We start from the raw sequence: 21,007 nt of genomic DNA, 5'->3' as shown, positions 1-21,007 counted from the left end.
TTAGAGTCTGCTTATGAATGTGCTGAGATCAGTTAAGGCCTCACTTTTCTCCACTAATAACAGCTAAAAGGTCTGAACTGCACTTGTTTCCATGGGGAACAAGTGGAAACGTGGAAGTTGTTTACTGATGCATTGGTTGTGCTCACTAGGTAGAAACACCTCCTGCCAGCCCTACTCGGCAGTTAAGAGAGTTTTTTGTACATGAGATTGGTGGAGACTGGTCAGATCAGAGTCTAAACAGCAAAACTTAATGCAACCGGCACCCTGAAGTATATGCCTCAATTTTCAACTTTCAGCATATTATTAAAAATTTAAGTTTTCACATTAAAAACATGTTTTCATATTAAAAATGTAAGTGTTCATATTAAAAATGTAAGTTTTCATATTAAAAACATAACTTAAAAAAAACTCAGCCTGCCTGCCACCAAATTTACATGGCAACTAAAAAAGACATTTTTAAACATTTTTAGACATTTTTAAACTTTAAGAGATTTAATATTTACATTTTCTTTACTTATCCCTGTCGGTTCCAGAGTAGATCCTTGGGTACTTCCTAAATCCTGAAAAAAAGTTCAGATTAATGTTTAACATCCATCAGAATTGTAAATATAATCTTCTTGACATATCAAAAAAATCATAAATGGTACTAAACATGGAAAATATGCAAATATCCAAAATATCTAAAAAGGCAGGAACATTAGCATCCTTCTCCTACTACCAAACTGACAAAAGTTACAGAGGTAGGAACAAGTGTGAAGACTCGGAGCGAATGAATCAGAGTCTTGAGACTGTAATTTGTTTTACTGTTTGTGGAGGGCAGGTTAGCAATTTCAACTGGACATCCCACTGCTGGGAAACAGTTTTAGAGAGAACTACTCCACGGTACTCCCACGTCAAGGAAATATACCCCCACTCCAGCTATAAAAGGTTGGTTGGTTGTTTCATGGTTATCACTTCGGGTTTTTTGTTAGAACCATGCTAGATTTGACATCTACAGGCAATAAAGCTCTAGTCAATGATTAGCATTCTACTAGTCTGAGTATTTCAGAGAAGGCAATGGCACCCCACTCCAGTACTCTTGCCTGGAAAATCCCGTGGACGGAGGAGCCTGGTAGGCTGTAGTCCATGGGGTCGCTAAGAGTCGGACACGACTGAGCGACTTCGCTTTCCCTTTTCACTTTCATGCATTGGAGAAGGAAATGGCAACCCACTCCAGTGTTCTTGCCTGGAGAATCCCAGGGACAAAGGAGCCTGGTGGGCTGCCGTCTATGGGGTCGCGCAGAGTCGGACACGACTGAAGCGACTTAGCAGCAGCAGCAGCAGCAGTCTGAATATTTACTTCTAAGAAATTAACACACTAGTGAGGGATATATTTACACTGTTTTCATCTCAATAGATGATGTTAGTTAAAGATGTTTCCTACCATTTCATCAGAAAATGTCACCAAAGAAGACCCCCAGACCACCCTCCCCCCACCTCCTATGGAAGGGCTCTCACCGAGCTGAAGCTGAAGCCCACAGAGTGAATGATGACTTTGCCGTAAATGCCCAGCGTGTCTATCCTCTCTGGGCTGATCCTGTGGGCATACAGCAGGGTATGCCTTCCATTGACAGCCACCTGGACAAACAGAAAACAACAGCCCCCTCCAATAAAGCAGTTAATAAATGAATTTTATTAATTTATCCAAGTTTAAATCTGCTGACTCAGATTTATTTTGAGACTTTTTCCCACAGGTCTCCCCATGACACGTCTGTCCAAACTGTAATGAAAGCAACCACAGCGGACGGCACTCTTAACTTCCTCCGAGTTCTTCATCTGACTGAGCACCAGGGACACTCTCTCCAGACGGATCACACATCGGTGAACACACGACCGCATCCCCGTGTGTAGCAGGCCTGTACATGAGACAACCTGGGTGCCCATGAGCCCTGGCAGAGACCTGCCCCACGACCTCATCACCCTGCTGTCCTGAGGACCAGACTCTGGAGACCACCCTGCACAAGGCAGGTGCTCCACACACATTTGGGTAATTTGCTGAATGAATGAACCCAGGCAAATGACCCAAGTTCTCTGAAATTCCTATCTGTGAGCAGGAAGCATGCGCCCTCCAGACGCCGCTGTTGGGAGGAGATGACCCTGTCCCCTTCGTGAGACTCCAGCCCAGTGCCTGACCGAGAGGGCACCAGTGCTCCGGGCTCCTTCTTCCTCCCTCCCAGATGCCAGTACACGTGTATGGAGTGTCAGGAAGACACGCAGAACACAATATGGTCTCAGACCTCAGGGAGCTGCAAATCCCGATGGAAGGCAAAAGAAAGGCAGGAAAAAAAACCAAAGCACAACAGTACAGACAGGTGTTAAAAAAAAAATTATACAGACACAAGGACTCCAATAGCCAGAAGAGGGAGGGATGGGGGGAGGGGGAGGTTTTGGGGAGGAGGGATGGTGGGAGCAGGCTCTGAAGGTCAGAGGGGTCTGCACCTCGGGTGGGACATTTCCCTTTGTGCCGTCAAGTCTCTGCTCTGGGAGGTTCCACAGGCTGGAGCAGCCTCGGGACCACATTCCACCTCTGCACACACTAGGGATAAAGTGCTCAGCAGTCCTGACGATACGTGGGCTTTCTAAGATCTCCTCTGGTTAGAATCTCTGGATCCTAGGGGACGAGGCAGCACAGGACGGAACTGAACAACCCCCTGGCCCCGACTCCAACGCCAGGATCCCATGTGTCTGTCAGTTCAGACTCCCCCACACTCAGGGTTCTAGTGCCTGCAGTTAACTCTCCATCATCAGTGTAAGCCTGAGCCAGTTCAGAACGAACTCAGTCCTGCAAGGAGAACAATCCAGCAAAGATTCAGTCACACTGGACCTGCATGGTGACATGAGCAGGGACACAGGAGCCAGGCTGTTCCCACCTCAAGGGAAGGTACCCGCCGTGCCCTACTTCTGAGGAGAGTTATAAAGCCAAACCCTTTCTCTGGAATTAGGAGATGTATGGGCGAGTTCACGTGTGTGAAGGGCTTCCCTCATGCTCACTGTCATGAGTGAGGAGTCAACCTCCACCCTCCAAAACCTGCCTGGAACTTCTCTTTCAGCACCATGATCACGATCTCGAATGACTTCTCTTTCTTGAAAGGCATGTCGTAGGTGATCTCCTCCCAGCCCCACTTCTCATTTCTCAGAGTGTTGCAGACAATGCAGTTGGCCCTTTTGAAGCGTGGATTGAAATGGAAGGCCACATCTGCTCGGGGTTTCACACTGCTGCCACATTGCAGGTCCACCTGGAACCTGTGGAGGGAAGAGATGGGCCATGTGGGGACTCAGGAAGGTGGCCACGTGGAAACCCAGGCCTGCTGACCCCTGTCCACTCCTCTGCTCACCCACCCAGGGGGCCTGAACGGCCCAGAATAAGCACCTAATTTCCCAGCCTCCCTGCAGGAGAGCTGGCCCAGGAGTCCCAAGCTCTGCCAACGGAGTGGAAGGGAAGAATTCAAGGAAAACTACAGGAAACAGCCTCAACAGTCAGTTGACATCTGTCTCCTGTCCACCCCAAATCTTCCCCCCAAAAACCACATATGGACCCAGGCAGATACAGAAACACAACGTGAGGACCAGAGTCGCAGCTTCCAGGAACCGTGAGAAAGAAGACATCACCCTGGGACAGCGGGTGCGAGCAGGAAGGGGCTCCTGCCTCTGCCAGCTCGATGGCACGGCCTTCAGCTGTCGGGCTGTCCCCTTTAGACGTCACATTCGCCTCTTATTTAAACCACTGTTACTCGGGCGTCAGTCATACAGAGCCAAGTCCAACTCCAGCTGATACTGCTCATCCAGACTTTGTGCCCAAGGCAAGCATTAGATAAAACCACCTGGACAGGTTTGAAGAGACGCTGTGCGAAAGTTACACTGTAACTAGGCCACGTCCTTGTCATCTGACCACAATTCCCTCCACTAGCTGTGTTTCTAATTCTGCACACTAAAGTCAGACTCACAGCAATAAAAATCCAAATCACCTGTATTTCAGTTTTTCATTCCAGTTTCCTCAGCACCTTGGCCAAGGCTGTTGCAAAAGCAAAATCAGCCTCAAGTACCCAGATGGTCTCTCCTACATTATTTGCTGTTGTCCCACAATCACAAAGATGCACTTTACTTGTGTTCTCATCTAACACAATGACTTTACCTGTCCGAGTCACTAGGAACATGCCCACGTAGTACAATCAACGTTCCCGGCTCCAACTGCTCAGAAATGGTCCCAACATAGGGGATTACCTAGGAAAAATAATTTTAACAAATGGTCACTTACAAAATCAAAGGACTACACTCTTAAAGGCTGCCCATGAATTTGCTCAGACCCTAGCATTTTTCCAAGTCCTCAACATTCAAACAGCTGAGCAGGAACAACATAGCTTAGAGACAGCAGGACACCTGCAAACCACTCTGGGTTCTTTAGAAATAGACACATTCTATTTCGAGTACTTTTTATCTGGCTGGAACGTGTGTTCGTGCTCAGAGTGTCCGCCTCTTTGTGGCCCCATGGACTGTAGCCCACCAGGCTTTGTGTCCATGGGTTTCTCCAGACAAGAATACTGGAGTGGGTTGCCATTTCCTCCTCCAGGGGATCTTCCCAACCCAGGCACTGAACCCATGTCTCTTGAGTCTCCTGCCTTGGCAGGCGGATTCTTTACCACTTGAGGCACATGGGAATATCCGGCAAAGGGTTGTATGAAATGCCACACCTTGCCCCTCTGTTTTTCCTAAGGTTCCACGGATGATCCCAACATGATGTAGGCCAGGCCAGGCCCTACTCTAGCGCTGAAGAAGACAATGACAAGCACACACTGCCTGCAGACAGCACTCCACTAAGCCGCTCCACCATACCTGGGACTGGGTGCCTTACCTTACCCACTGGGCTTCCATACTGCACCCCCCATGGGAACCAGAGACCCGCACGGTCTGAAGGATGCACTCAGGGTGCCTGTGGGTCTCTCAAGACATGGGATCTACAGACCTCGCCTGGTCCAGGGTGCAGGCCTGGGCCCTGACAGGGGTTCTCACACAGGATTCAGGTCTCCCACCTGCCCCTTCCTCACCTGGAACCCAGCATTTTTGTCTGGGGCCTGACACACGATCAGATCTTCTCACTCCCCTCCCCTGGGTGGCTCCACCATCCTCCCTGACCACTGGTTATGTGGCTGCATCTCCTGCACCCCAACCACATCCCATCTGGAGCCTCTGACCGACCGAGACAAGCAGGCCAGACGCCAGCATACCAGCATACCGAGCTCACCTGGGTTATGACATCTACGCTAAAATTGATCAAGGTAGCTTTGATTGTCAAGAAGTAAGAAATGAAACAAAAGAGGCCATATAATCCCATCTCAAACACAATCTCCTGTGTGAAGCCTTTTCCGGACTCCCTGGGCCAACTGAGTCAGCCCCCTCTGAGGGTCATCATGGTACTCATTACTCTGTTCCTGTGCAAACATATGCCTAGATTTTGAGCTGCATGGGGCAGGACCCAGCCATCATCTTTACACCCCCAGGACAGAGGTCAGACGATGATCTACAATCACTTGGTGAATGAATGAGTTCTCACCATTCTGGAAACTGGGTTCTGACAGGCCTCACATAGAGGCGTGGCAACTAAACAGCTGCTGAACAGAGTGTTGCTGCCTTAAGCAGTAGGACAAGAAATCACCAAAGCCAGTGACCATCTGGTGTCACAGCCATTGCTGGGGGCAGCGTGGGGGAGATGAATGGGGCATCAAACCAGAAAAGGAAAAATATAACAGATGTGTAGAGCATGGCCACAGCCACACATCAGACTGGATGGTTTCTGTGTATAGAGAACGTGGAAGTCTCTTGGCCACAGGCAAGAATAAACAGCAGCATCTTTCATGATGTATATCTCTTAATAAAATGAGAACCGTTTTTGTGACTTCAATTTTTTTTTATATTTTCAACTTATATTTGGGCTTCCCAGGTGGCTCAGTGGTAAAAGAATCCACCTGCCAATGCAGGAGACACAAGAGATGCAGGTATGATCCCTGGGTCCAGAAGATTCCCTGGAGTAGGAAATGGCAACCCACTCCAGTATTCTTGCCTGGAGAATACAGAGGAGCCTGGCAGGCTACAGTCCAAAAAGTCGGACATGACTAGCAACTGAGCACAACTTATATTTATGCAGAATATTTAATAACACAGAACTGTTAGTGAAATAATTATCAGTGAGAAAGTAGCCTACAAAACTCCATACAGTGTGGTCTCAGCCAAGTTAATAATAAACATCAAAAAGGAAAGAGAAAACACTAAAGAAGTAAGCCAAAACTGTTACAACACTTTTCTTGAGGAATGAGATTTTAATTTTCTTCTTTATATATTTGTATATTTTCCAGATTTATATAATAAGCATTTATAATGTTTATTACCACAGATTTTTTTATTGTATCAGTCTGAGAAACAACTGTGCTATAAATTTGGGCCATTTGCTGTTTGTTTGCCATATTAATACTTTCTACTTAGGAATGCACCCTAATTTATATTAATACCACTGCTGCTGCTGCTCTGTCATGTCTGACTCCTTGTGACCCCATGGACTGTAGCCCGCCAGGCTCCACTCTGTCCATGGGATTTTCCAGGCAAGAATACTAGAGTGGGTTGCCATTTCCTCCTCCAAGGGATCTTCCCAACCCAGGAAATGAACCAGGGTCTCCTGCATTGCAGGCGGATTCTTTACCTGCTGAGCCATCAGCAATACTCAACTTTTTTGGACCATGTGAAGGAAACAAAAGCCCCTCAGCCCACTTACTCCCTCACAAATAGGCTCCTGTGGAAAGGGAGAAGGGTGCTGTTTTCAAGGCAATTCCAAGCTTTGAGGCTTTGATGTTTCACAAATAGTTTACATGAAACAATACAATACAGACCTGAACACACTGGAGACAGTATCATAAACTTAAGCCTTACTCAGGTTTGGCATTAACCTGCCTGAACATCCCAGCTGATTCATACTGCTTTGCCTTTTTTATGTCATTTATCAGATGTCTGCTCTACACCAGGGTTGGGTCAGGCAGCCTGCAGCTGGAAAGAAGTATGAGTTCCGTCCATCCAGGAGGAGCTGATGATACATCTGGGAAGAAGTCAGATACCCTCCAAAAGATGATTAGTGGAAACGTGACACTCTGTCTAGCTTTTCGAATTGGAACCTCCTTCCAGATGGGAAACCCTCTATCTTATGAACACGAGCCTCATCCAAGCTGTGATGAAGGCACACGATGCAGATCTGCCCGTCAGCACCCCCAGTTCAGACTCTAAGCTGGACGTCATGACAAGCCGCAGCCAGAATCCTGCCGTGCTCACTCGGGCCGAGGGGGCAGCAGCTCCACGTGGGCCAGAGGCAGCAGTGGCGCCGGCGCCGCCAGGGCGCAGAGGACCGCTGGTCGGCTGCGCAGACAGCCCTGAGCCCGGTTCGGGCTGCTGTCTGTGATGACATGGGTGACAAGCCTGGTTCTTTGGTCCAGCCTGCTGACATCACTTAATACATTCCTTTTCTGCTCAAATTAGCAGCTGGCTTCTGTTTTTGCAACTACCAGCCCTGGCCAAGTCAGCATCTTCCCAGAAATGGGGCAGGAAGGAAGTGTTGAATAAATGCTTCAGAAAAATATATAAAGAGCTGTAACTGAGGTGGCCACAGCTGATGAATGAGGTATGATGTGACCTGGGGAAAAAGTATGGTTAGGCAGAAAGGAGAAGGAAGCCAGTTCAGGTAGAAATGTCCAGCTACGAAGACAGAGAGGCAGGGAAAGACAAAACTTATCCGGGAGACAGTAAACAGTAAGGGAGCAGTTAAAGACAGAGTTAGAGACAGACGTTAGAGTAACAAGACAAAAGTGGCATTGGGAACAACAATCCAGTGGGCAGGGGAATATCGGGGAGGCCGCCTGGCAGCAAGTAAGCCTGGCGTGGAGAGATAAGAGCCTGATCCACGCTAATGGCAGCAGATGCTGAGCGGGTGGGGGTGGGAGAAGATAAACACTGAGCTATATCAAAGAAAACTGTCTACATGGGGCCCCCACCTAAAATGGTAAAACTGTGGAAGAAACAAATTTCAGAAGGAAGATGATGACTTTAGCTGTGAACACCCTTAGTGTGAAAGGTTGGCAAGACATCTAAGGGGAAATACACTGAAAGGAGTGGGAGACTCAGGACCAACATTAAGTGAATGGCCAAGACTCAGCACTCAGAGAAAATATGATGACTTAATGAAATGAGAGATACTAGACAAACTGAGAGAGGAAGTCAGGAGCAAAGTCTCAATGGTGGTCAGTTACAGGCTGTGCGGTGTCAACACAGCAGACCTGGCTGCTGGCTTTGAAAGGCCTCCTTCCAAGAAACGTGAATTTAGGGAGAGCACCCACCACCCTAACTGAGAAGGGGGGGTTACCCACCTCAACTGTTTGTGCAAACATGACTTATGCTGAACACCTGCTTTCCTGCTGGGAGTCTGGAGTTTTGGTACCTGCTAGGCAGATGCTACGGAGAAGGCAACGGCACCCCACTCCAGTACTCTTGCCTGGAAAATCCCATGGATGGAGGAGCCTGGTAGGCTGCAGTCCATGGGGTCGCTGAGAGTAGGAAACAACTGAGTGACTTCACTCAGTTCATGCATTGGAGAAGGAAATGGCAACCCACTCCGGTGTTCTTGCCTGGAGAATCCCAGGGACGGGGGAGCCTGGTGGGCTGCCGTCTATGGGGTTGCACAGAGTCAGACACGACTGACACGACTTAGCAGCAGCAGCAGCAGGCAGATGCTATCTACACAACATCTCCCAATAAAGACCCCGGGTGGTGAGTCTCTAATGAGCTTCCCTAGTAGAGAAAATGTCACACGGTCACAGCTAGCTGCTGGGAGATTTAAGTCCATCCCCTGTGACACCACTGGCAGGATACCCTTGAAATCCTGTTCCGATTCCCCCTGGACTTGGCCCCATGTGCCTCTACCCTTTGTGGTTTTTGCTCTCCATCCTTTCACTGGGACACATCACAGCCACAGGCATGACTGAGCTGGTGAATCATTACAACTGAGGGTATATGGGAGACTTCAATGCAGGGAGTGAGAAAAGAAAGAAGAAAGAAGGATCTGACAGAGCAGGGCAGTCATGTCAAAGAAGTCAATTTCAAAAAGGGAATGTCTCTAACATGGAAAAATAAGGAAGGAAGACCTCACTCCTGCCTCCACCAAAAGATAATGAAACGGATATCATACTCTCTGACACAGTGATTCCACTTTTATAGATTTCTCTTGTAAAATACTAGCACATGTGCACAAAGATGCAGCTCTAAGGATGTACACTACAGCCCTGGATAATCATAAATAGATCTAGCCCTTTAACAGGGGGCTGGTTAAATAAGTCACAGTACATCCACACAGTGGGCAAATTACACAGCCACTAAAATAAGTGAGGAAACTCTATGCTGACACCTCCAAAATGTGTTAAATGGAATAAAGCACAGTATAGCACAGCTTATCCAATATGATACATGCATGTAAAGAAACAGTATACAAAAGGTGATACACACAACATATGTTCACTCTTGGATATTCACATATAGTCTCAGGAAGGATATACAAAAACCTGGTAGAAAAGTTACCTTTAGGGAGGGTAAATGAGCATCAAGGTAGAAGGAAAATTTATGTTTTAATGAAATCCTGAAATACTGCTTGAATTTTAAAAACGTTGTACATATCTTTTCTTTGTATTTTTAACATAATAATAAGGAAAAGTCATTTGAATTTGGGATAAATGAATTTAAAATTTTGACGACAGATTAACTTCAAACTGTTGGGGGCTTGGCAGCATGGAAGGACACTGAAAGAAATGGACATCCACAAAAGGGAAACTGGTTTGGAAAGAAGATGGGAGTTTTGTTTTGAACTCACAGTCCTGAAGGGCCGGCAGGGCATCTAAGTGAGCTGGAGGTCACAGAACGATATACAAACTGTACACATATTCAAAAGGTGATCAGTCAACACAGAAATAGATGAAGCACAGGCTGGAATCAGGATTTCAGGGAGAAATGTCAATAACCTCAGATGTGCAGATGACACCACCCTTATGGCAGAAAGTGAAGAGCAACTAAAGAGCCTCTTGATGAAAGTGAAAGAGGAGAGTGAAAAACTCAACATTCAAAAAACAAAGACCACGCATCCGGTCCCATCACTTTATGGCAAACAGAGGGGGAAACAACAGAAAAAGTGACAGACTTCCTTTTCTTGGGCTTCAAAATCACTGCAGATGGTGACTGCAGCCATGAAAGTAAAAGACACTTGCTCCTTAGAAGAAAGGCTATGACAAATTGAGACAGCATATTCAAAAGCAGAGACATTACTTTGCCAACACAGGTCCACCTAATCAAAGCTATGGTTTTAGTGGTCATGTATGGATGTGAGAGTTGGACCGTAAAGAAAGCTGAGGGCCAAAGAATTGATGCTTTTGAACTGTGGTGTTAGAGAAGACTCGAGAGTCCCTTGGACAGAAAGGAGATCAAACTGTGTGTCAGTTGCTTAGTCGCGTCCGACTCTTTGTGACCCCATGGACTGTAACCTGCCGGGCTCCCCTGTCCATGAAATTCTCTCGGCAAAAATACTGGAGTGGGTTGCCATTTCCTTCTCCAGAGGATCTTCCTGACCCAGGGATTGAACCCAGGTCCCCTGTATTGCAGGCAGACTCTTTACCATCTGAGCTATAGAGAAGTCCCTGAGATCAAACCAGTCCATCCTAAAGGAAATCAGTGCTGAGTATTCATTGGAAGGACTGATGCTGAAGCTGAAACTCCAATACTTTGGCCACCTGATACAAACAACTGACTGACTGGAAAAGACCGTGATGCTGGGAAAGACTGAAGGCAGAAGGGGACGACAGAGGATGAGATGGTTGGATGGCATCACCGACTCGATGGACATGAGTTTGAGCAAGCTTAGGGAGTTGGTGATGGACAGGGAAGCCTGGCGTGTTGCAGTCCATGGGGTCACAAAGAGCTGCACATGACTGAATGAACTGAAAAGAGAGCAAAGAAATAAAGAGAGACACTGAAGACGAGAGTGGTAAAAAGACAAGAAAGAAATGAAACTACAGGTAAAAACACAAGAGCGCAGGGAGGAATAAATTAGGAGCTTGGGATTAACATACACACACTACTACTTACAAAATGGATAATCAATAAGGACCTACTATATAGCACAGGGAACTCTACTCAGTACTCTGTGATTATCTACATGGGAAAAAAATCTGAAAAAGAATGGATATGTGTATATTTATAACTGAATCACTGTGCTATACACCTGAAACTAACACAACCCTGTAAATCACCAATATGCCAATATAAACTTGGAATTTCAAAAAAATTAGGATTCAGAAAAAAAAAATCAAAATGCAGAGTCATGGTGCAGAAATCAAGACAACAGAAATCGACTGTCTCAGGAAGGAAGTTAGCAAAAGAACAAGGGAACAAATAGGAAGGATCTTCAGAGATTAAAAAGATATTTTATCGTTTTGTGTTTTAAGGTTAAACTGCAAGGTAGAAAGGGAGGTCCTTAGAATACTAAGGAAAAAAGAATCAATGTGGAAGTAAGGTCCCTAAGGAAATTGGAATCATGAGCTTTTCAGGGTGGGATTAATATTAGCAAAAGGCTTGTTAACTAAAAGCGAGAACCAAATGGATTAATTTCTAAATAACTTCTCAACTCACACCTGATCACATCCTAAGACCTCTATAAACAACAATAATAAAATATTTAAGCAGATTATTGAGTTGCCAAACAAGAGATTTCACTGAAGGAACTTCTGGTATGAAGATACTGTCTTCCAAATTACTCACTCAATTTGAGTGGAAAGAAAAGTGAGCCTGACTTTCTTAAGTCTTGGAATTCTATCAACTGAACTTGTCGATGAAATATACTAAATAGGAAAAAAATTATACAGGCCAGTTATACAACTGACTTAATCTTTTCCAAGAGTGAATATGAACAGAATTTGTCTACCACCATTTTTAAATATATTTTAAGTCATTTTTATTGAACTGATTTTAATTATACTGTTTTAGCTGGTGGCAGCTGCCCCAAACCAAGACAAAGCCCTTGTGAAGGCTATTCAACATCCCCAAAGCAATCCAGTTTGCATCTGTATTTGGAATACATTGTTGAAATAGTTATACTTTTGAAATTATACAATCAAGCAAACCATGCAGACAAGTGTGGTGGCCAAAATGTTCATTTGGGTTTCTCCATAACATGACAGAAAAACCTGAATCAACTTTTGGGCCAAACCAATATATTATTCAAAAAAACATTATGCATTAAAAAATAATTTTGAAAGAAGCTTCAGTTTTATAATTGACACATTCTGTACTCCATGCTCTCAAAATAAGAAATGCCTTAAAACTAACTCTATGTTTCTTTACTGATGTGAATGAATAGAATTCATATCAGTAGGAACTGAAATTTAACATATAAGAGACAATACACGTGGACCAAAATGTTAGAAATATAAAGAGATAAAAATAGAAAGACGGCAGTTCTGTGTTTTCACAAGCTTAATGAAGAGTATAGTAGAAACTCCATCAACACTTCCCAGTTGAGTGAACTGATCACTAAGGAAATACCCAGAATGCAGGAAGATATCTACTCTGGAAACATGCTGTCATGAACCATTCTCAGAACAGCACCAGGAGTCCTGAATGCAGCATCTGTTCCAAGTGCCCTGTCCTCAGGAAATGAAACGTCAGCTGATTTTTGTTTCAACTCTGCAGTTGAGGGTGCTAACCCCAGAAACCAGAGCAAACATCAGTGCGCTAGTATCAAGACAGGCGAAGATCTCAGGTTATAAAATTGTTTTCTAAATAACACTCAAATAAGGTGTCTCTGTGATGCAGGGCAGAGCTGAACATTAACCTGACCATCCACCCCTCCTGGCTTGAGCAAGGGTTACATTTCGGTTCCCCTTGGCAGGGAGAGTATTTCTTTTTTTCTTTCAATCTTTGCAGAAAGTCAAGTCTACAACTTTGAGATGTTTTTAATTCTTGAGATGCACAAAATCTTTTAAAATGTCTAGCTGACATTTTAAACCTAGAAATTCAAGTGTTCAGCAAGTGTTCCTTTTTAAACCTACTAGAAGTGAAGGCTATTTCTTCCAAAACTGACTTTGCTTTATATGGTGGTTGTACCTCATTCTTACACAATGACAGTAAACATTAGGGGGAAAAAAAGAGCTAGAGCTACAAAGAAAATAACAAAAAACTGAACTCACTTACACTAATAAGACTGGCTGAAGGCCTTACTAGAAGGACTCTTACCAGGAATCTCCTACAGAGGGTTTACCAAAAAAAAACAAAAGCAAACCAAACAAGCAGCAACTCTGTCTTGGATCTAAATTCAAGATTCAGTTTCGGACATATAGAAACTAGACATTTCTAAAGATTCTCCCACCACAGGAACTTAAACCAGTTCATTACTGAAATTCTAGCAATTACATTCACGGGTTCCTGAACTGGCCTGAGGTTCACACAAGACTATTAGTTTTTCTCCTTCTCCACCTTACCACTGGCTTTGAACATTCCCCCTGTTCAAGTAACAAGCAGGATTTGAAAGGCAGAGGGAAAGCTGAGAAATGAACTTCTCACGAACAGGTCTAGTTAAAAAAGAAAATGAAAATGCGTACAGAAAGAAATCCATTCCCTCTGGAAATTACATCTTATGATGGTCTGAGCCTTCTTCCCACCAAGATCAGAGTGGCTTTCCCATCGCTCTTCCTCCATGTTCTTTATTTACAGCATGTCTCATCACCTCGTACAGCTGACCTTTGAACTACACAGGTTTGAACTGCACAGGTCTGAATCCACTTACACTTGGATTTTTTTTTTTTTTTTTTTTCAGTAAATACGTACTATCTATTGGCGATTGGCTGAATTCCCAGATGCTGAATTGTGGGTACTGAGAGGAGAGCTGAATATTGAATTTAAGCATCTGTGGGGCTGCAAGGGCTGGAAATGGCTTTTAGTCAGCACCCACTGCAATTCCATCACATAGCAGCTGCTCCATTTATGTTTACTGAACTTTACTTCTGCCCCCACCCACCCCCTGCAATGAGTAATTATTTGTTGTTGTTCAGTCGCTAAGTCATGTCCTGATTCTTTACACTGCAGCATGCCAGGCTCCTCTGTCCTCCACTATCTCCCAGGTAATTATTGGGTTGGCCAAAAACTTCATTTGAGTTTTCCCGTAAGATGTTATTGAAAAACCTGAACTAACTTTCCAGCCAATCTGATATTACTCTTTGGACTTGCTCTCAACACTGTCACAGGCAAAAAGTGATTGTGGAGATCAGTTACCGGGTTATAGATGACATTCTGTAGATTGTTTAAGGACAACATCATTCTCTTCCACCTTATTGTTGACTGGGCTCTCTTCCGGGTATGGTCTAAGATTTTAAATACGTTTCACTTAAAGAATTCCCAGATTGAAGCCGAGGCACGTGCCCTATGTAAAATCAAAAGAGAGGGAAAGAAAAATAAGCATACACCATTTTCCTTCATATTATAACTATTTTTAAATATATAAATTATTTTACTGATATTTATCAAATAACAGGATGCTATTACAATCAAAGATCTGACTCCAACTCTTATCAAATGTACTCTACTAAATAATTTTGTATTATGAGGACAGGACATATTAAATTTAAAAAATATATCTGTAGAACATTTCTAACTTGGAAACTTTATTAAAAATACTTATTACTGGGAGTTCCCAGTGGCTAGTGGCTTTTACTGCTGTGGCCCAGGTTCAATCCCTGGTCAAGGAACTGGGATCCCACAAGCTGTATAGCACGGCCAAAAACAAAAACAAAAACAAAAACAAAAACAAAAACTTATTATTAAAATACTAAACCAAATGGTAGGAAATACCCCTATAAATCATCAGAGATATTCACTTAAACTTTCTCATCTGTACAATGAGAATAATAATAGTGTTCACCTCACAGGTTTATTCTACAGATTAAATGAATAAATAAAACAATGGAATAGCACATGCTTTAGAAGTTTTATATATTGTTATTAGTAGAAGGGAATGCTCTTCCTCCTCCAAATTAAACAAGTTGAAAGAAAAAAAAAATCCAATGCCTCAAATATTAACTTCCCTGTGGCTTAGAAAAAAAGTGGGGTGTGGAGGATCAGCAACAGTTTTCAAGATAAAAGGACCCATCAGTACCACATTTAACAGCTCCAGGGAAGACCTGAAGACAAAGGAGAACTAAAAGAGAAACAGAACTAAAGCTTCTGACATTTTACTTCCACTTATTCTATCATTATACCAAAGGGCAATACACACTGATCACATCTATCACTTTGAATCTATTAAGAAAAAAAACTGCATTTCCAACGCTGGATGTAACAAACTGAGTGGTTATGTTAAATTACAGCAAGAGGGATTTTGTAGGTGAAATTATAGTTACAAATCAGCTGATGTCAAGACAAGGAGATTGTCCTCCATTATCTAGTGCTGCTGCTGCTGCTAAGTCGCTTCAGTTGTGTCCGACTCTGTGCGACCCCATAGACAGCAGCCCATCAGGCTTCCCCTTCCCTGGGATTCTCCAGGCAAGAACACTGGAGTGGGTTGCCATTTCCTTCTCCAATGCATGAAAGTGAAAAGTGAAAGTGAAGTCACTCAGTCGTGCCCGACCCTCAGCGACCCCGTGGACTGCAGCCTACCAGGCTCCTCCATCCATGGGATTTTCCAGGCAAGAGTACTGGAGTGGGGTGCCATTGCCTTCTCCGATTATCTCGTGGGCCCCATGTAATTACATGAGCCCTTAATAAAGAAGGAAGCCAGAGAGATGTGGTTTCAAGAAGAAATCAGAGATGTGAAGCATGAGAATTCAACACATGATTGCTGGCATTTGAGAGGGAGTGTAGGTGGGCACACAAGGAAACTGTAAGAAAGAAACTACGAAAACAAACTCAAGTATCCTGGAAGTGGGCTATGCCCGAGAGAATAGAGCCCAAACTGCTAACACCGGCACTTATCTTTTGACACCGAAATCACCTAACTTAGCTAGTAACACTCATCCTGGTCCCCCTAATTTCTGATCAAAGATCTGTAAGAAATAAGTGGGTGTAATCAAAACATCAAGTTTTATGCCCTAAATATATACAATTTCTGTTTGTCACATATACCCCAATAAAGTTGGCAAAAAAAAAAAAAAAAACACAACTGTATCCTTCTTGGTTTATAAATGTGACCGCAATCTATTAACTTGCTACGTTAGTCAAAAATCTCAAAACTTTTTGTTTTGCACCATCAAACTCGGGAAGTATCAACAAGACCAAAAAAGAAAGGATACAGAGATTCCACGGCCACATTCAGAATTTACTTGTGTCCAGAGAGTGATCCAATTTAAGCCATAGGCCCGTGTGAAACCAATCATTCCCGGAAACATCCACAGGCACGAGTCCTGCTCTAATTAATTAACACTTGGTTCGCATCCCAAGAAGCCATCATGATGCTGAAGCAGTTAAAGGACTTGCGTTTCCCTAACGTTTAATCCTACAGTCAATGACTCTGCATCTCACAAAAAGAGTGTTCAGAGTCCGGGAGGACCAAGGAGGTCTGCCATTCAACTTGAAGAGCCCGTCATTTAATTTAAAACACTGGGAAGGAAACGACCGCGATCCCACCGAGTGAAGGCGGCGCTCAGCCCCAGGCGGGGAGGTCAATGGTGCGAAGGCAGCCCCGAAGGAGGGGGTGGTCAGCAGCGGGGCCAGCGCCGAGGGCCCGGGGGCCGCGACCCGGGACCGCGACTCATCCCTGGGGCGCCGCGCGCCGGGCAATGCCCGCCGCCCAGCCGGATCCTCCGCGGTGACAACACGCGAGACGGGGAGACGGGAGCCAGTCCCGCCGTCTGACTCTGACGCAGGGCCAAAAACGCCCGGCCCCCTGCTCGGCCGGCGCACCCACCGCGGCGACAGCCCCCCGACGACTCACCCCGGGACTGGCGTCGCAGGCGCTGAGCACTGGAAGCTGTCGGTCCGCAGCGGCGCGTGGTCCGCGTTCCCGGCCGGGCGCGCGCGGGCGGCGACCGGAAGCGAGAGGAGTCAGTCCGCCGCCACTTCCCGGTTCGAGCGCCCCGGGCGTCGCCGTCGGCGTTGCGTTTGTGTCCGGGTCGCGCTCCCGGCTCCGCTGGGCTGGGGGCCCGGCCTCAATGCTGCCCGCCACCGGGCTGGGCCTCCTGCACAGCCTGGGGACGCGGAGCGCGACCGGCTTGCTGCGGGACGGCAGAGAGGGAGGGGGCAGAGTGTGTTTACAAAATTCCTAGACTCTTTCCTGCAGTCGGGACTGAGGGGCCGGGAAGTGCGGCAGAGAGGAGGGACCACCTGCTCCCTCCGCCTGCGTGTGCGCGGCCTCCAGCACCGGTGTGGACGCCGCACAGGCCCCCCTGGACCCGGCGAGGGCCCCTTCCACGCGGACTGGGGTAGGGAGGGGGGCGTCTCTGACCTTCCCTGGTCGCGGGGGTCAACGGGGTAGGTGTCAGGTATTTATTTCTCTAGGTTTGCTTCCTTGTCTGCCTGGGGTCAGAGTCCAACCAGTGCAATGAAAGAGAACCTGATTTCGAAGCACCCCGTTTTGGGCCACACCTTCGGGTGTAAGTAAAGTAATGGGGAAATGGGTTCAGCATAGCTGGACTTCGTCCAGTCTGGAGCCGCCAAACATTGAATCTAACTTGGACTTAAGTCACTGCGGCTTCTCCACCAGTTTTGTGTGTTGCCGTTTTTTTAGTTTTATCAGGAAAAAATGTCAGCGGTACAGAGCCCAGTTGTAGGTGTTCACAAATAACCAGCTTTCCTGTCCAGGGCCCATACTGACTGCCAGTTTGACCTACTGGCCGTAAAAAAAAAGTCAGCAAGTACAAAATTACGTAAGCTACCTTGAACACCTGGTCCACTTTGTTTTCTGATAGGGATCATGAAGTTATTATCTTCCTACTTGTCTCTGCTTGACTTTTATCCAGGTTTCCTTTGAAAGGCAGGTTTTGCTGTCCCTGCCCTGGACCTTCTCCTCGGTATCCTTGGGCTTTATTATTTTTTATTTAAATTGAGGCATTCATTACACACTCCATACCATCGAACTCACATTCTGATTCCCTATTACATTTCTCTCCTCCTATTCATTTTCCAAGTTTGCTTCACTCTTCAGGATTCAACTTCAGTAGCTGAATTTAACCTTTAAGATACACTACCTGGAATTTGTACTTAGCCTTGTTGGATCTATTCAACACGGATTTAAATGAGAAGAGGAAAATGTCCTGTATATTCCCCAATGCCTAATGTAATAATGCTTTGCATGAAGTTGACACTCTAAATGTTAGGTTAAAATGACAGGTTATTGATTAAGTGAGGAGCAACTGAATGTCTTCACAACTTTGCCTGGGTTGATTACCTTTCTCCACAAAGTTGAAATAAATATACATCAATGCTCTATTTCTTTGGTAAATGGAATTTAGGTGTAAATGGGACTGTGTAAATGGGCTTCCCCAGTGGCTTTGGCCATCTGATGCAAAGAGCTGACTCACTGGAAAAGACCCTAATGCTGGGAAAGATTGAGGGCAGGAGGAGAAGGGGACGACAGAGGATGAGATGGTTGGATGGCATCAATCACTCAATGGATGAGTTTGAGCAAACTCCTGGAGATAGTGAAGGACAGGGAAGCCTGGCTGCTGTCGTCCATGGGGTCTCAAAGAGTCGGACGCGACTGAGCGACTAAATAACAGTGGCTTAGCAACAGTAAAAAAACATCTGCCCACAGTGCAGGAGACTCGGGTTCGATCCCTGGGTGGGGAAGATCTAGGAGGGCATGGCAACCCACTCCAGTATTCTTGCCTGAAAAATCCCATGGACAGAGGAGCCTAGTGGGCTCTAGGGTCTCCAAGAGTCCAACAAGACTGAAGCATGACACAGGACTGTGAAAGGGCCAGAAATCCTGGGTTGGTGCAGTAGTGTTGGACTAAAAGGTGTGCAAATCCAAAAAATTTATTCTTAGAAAAACTTTGGTCCCTGTTTTGTTCAGTGAGCTCAGTATGTTTTTTATATCTTTAAAAATCAACAAATATATACTCAGTGCCCACCATGACAAGGCACAGTGGTGAGGAACACAAGTAGACAAAGAGCTTTGTAGTATTTGCCTTTCAGGGCCCTTCTAAACGCAGAGAAGAGATATAATATATGGAAGTCCCACCTCTTTTCCTTGGATTATTACAATAGCTTCTTCATTGATTTCCCTGCTTTTGCCCTTCCCCCCTGCAGTCTGTTCTCAACACAACAGCCAGAGAGATCATGACAACACACAATCCAAACAGTGTTACTCCTCTCTCAAACCTTCCGCTGCTGCTGCTGCTGCTAAGTCACTTCAGTCGTGTCCGACTCTGTGTGACCCCATAGATGGCAGCCCACCAGGCTCCCCCTTCTACTTTTTGCTTATTCTTTGAGTGCAAGTCTGTTACACTTCATGTTCTGGCCCCACCCCTGTGCGCTCTGACTTTTCACTTCCTACCATGCTCCTCCTCCCTTTTTCTGTCCTGACCACACTGGCCGTTGTGGTGTTCTCACCACACCTGTGTGCTTGTCACACTCCCAGATCAGAACCTTTCCTTGTGATGTTTCCTTTACCTCCTTAAAAGTCTACTCAGTGTCAATTTTCAGTGAGGTCCTTCCTGACCATTGTATTTAAAATTGTAGACACCCTCCCAAAACACACACACACAATCCTGTATCACTCTTTCTTGCTTTATTACTCTCTAGCATTTACCATATTCTATCTAGTATGCTGTATTATTTACTTTTTTATTTTACTTCATCCACAAGACTACAAGCTCCATGAGGACAGGAGCAGTTTTGACTTCTCTTGTTTATGGCAAGTAGCAATTTTTTTTTTCTTTTAGACCTCATTGTGCAGCATGGGGACATTAGTTTCCCAACCAGGGATCGAACCACATGCCCCCTGCATTGGGAGCACGTAGTCTAACCCCTGAGCCACCAGCCTTTACCCTGACTGTTCTTGTTTCAGTGGCTCTGCATTCCAGTGGGGGACACAGGGAGTGATGCATTTTGGAGAAGATTAAGATGATGTAATTGGGAGCACTTGGGTGACTACTTTAGTTGCATGCCTGGGAAAGTCTCTCCAAAAAGGTGAAGTTTAAGCTACTGGTAAATCAAAGAAAGGAGATAGCTAAACAAAACGAAATGACAGCTTATGGACTGGGAGAAAATATTTGCAAGCTTGCAGCTGACAAGGGCTTAAAGTCCAAGATATATTAACAGCTCATGCAGCTCAATACTAAAAAAAACAGCCCAATAGTAAATTGGCAGAAGACCTTAATAGACACTTCTCTAAAGAAGATATACAAATAGCTGACAGGCACGTGGAAAGATGCTCAGTGTTCCTAATTATTAGAGAAATGCAAATAAAATCAAATGCAATCAAATAAAAATAAATGCAAATCAAATCAAAATATAATATGCTATCATCTCTCACTGGTCAGAATGGCCATCATCAAAAAGTCTACAAATAATAAGTGCTGGAGAGGGTGTGGATAAAAGGGAACCCTCGTACACTGTTGGTGGGAATGTAAGTTGGTGCAGTCACTGTGGAAAACAGAATGGAGAGTCCTTTAAAAACTAAAAATAGACTTGCCATATGACCCACCAATCCCACCCCTGGGCTTATATCCACAAAAGACAAAAACTAATTTGAAAAGAAACATGCACCCCAATGTTCACAGCAGCACTATTTACAATAGCCAACACGTGGGCGCAACCTAAGTGTCTACTGACACATGATGAATGGATAAAGAAGGTGTAGTGTATATATGCACATACACACATATGTACAACAGAACATTACTCAGCCGTAAAAAAGAATGAAATAATGCCATTTGCAGCATTGCATGGACCTAGAGATTATTGTACTAAG

General features: G+C 45.1%; 2 protein-coding genes across 4 annotated transcripts in view; one reads left to right on the top strand and one right to left on the bottom strand.

The window, feature by feature from the left end:
• Positions 1 to 17,162, bottom strand: part of LGALS8 (galectin 8) — a 24,249-nt gene extending 7,087 nt beyond the window's left edge. For 2 of the 3 annotated variants that reach the window (XM_055588919.1, XM_055588937.1), the window contains exons 1-6: positions 17,027 to 17,162; positions 14,374 to 14,521; positions 4,172 to 4,260; positions 3,072 to 3,282; positions 1,498 to 1,617; positions 504 to 560 (exon numbers count right to left, since the gene is read on the bottom strand). In XM_055588919.1, the coding sequence (XP_055444894.1) occupies positions 504 to 560; positions 1,498 to 1,617; positions 3,072 to 3,282; positions 4,172 to 4,260; positions 14,374 to 14,418 (522 nt within the window). In that variant the 5' untranslated portion in view covers positions 14,419 to 14,521; positions 17,027 to 17,162. Of the gene's footprint in view, positions 1 to 503; positions 561 to 1,497; positions 1,618 to 3,071; positions 3,283 to 4,171; positions 4,261 to 14,373; positions 14,522 to 16,064; positions 16,216 to 17,026 lie in introns of those variants that run through there. The other variant, XM_055588928.1, reaches the window with a different exon arrangement.
• The window catches only part of LOC129654842 (uncharacterized protein C1orf131-like), a 22,544-nt gene continuing 18,078 nt past the window's right edge, over positions 16,542 to 21,007 (top strand). The window contains exons 1-2 of the mRNA XM_055584606.1: positions 16,542 to 16,569; positions 16,746 to 17,513. Of these exons, the coding sequence (XP_055440581.1) occupies positions 16,542 to 16,569; positions 16,746 to 17,513 (796 nt within the window). The remainder of the gene's footprint in view (positions 16,570 to 16,745; positions 17,514 to 21,007) is intronic.

The sequence above is a fragment of the Bubalus kerabau genome, chromosome 1 (genome assembly GCF_029407905.1).
Source record: "Bubalus kerabau isolate K-KA32 ecotype Philippines breed swamp buffalo chromosome 1, PCC_UOA_SB_1v2, whole genome shotgun sequence".
NCBI lineage: Eukaryota > Metazoa > Chordata > Mammalia > Artiodactyla > Bovidae > Bubalus > Bubalus kerabau.
This window is presented reverse-complemented; position numbering and strand designations above follow the sequence as displayed.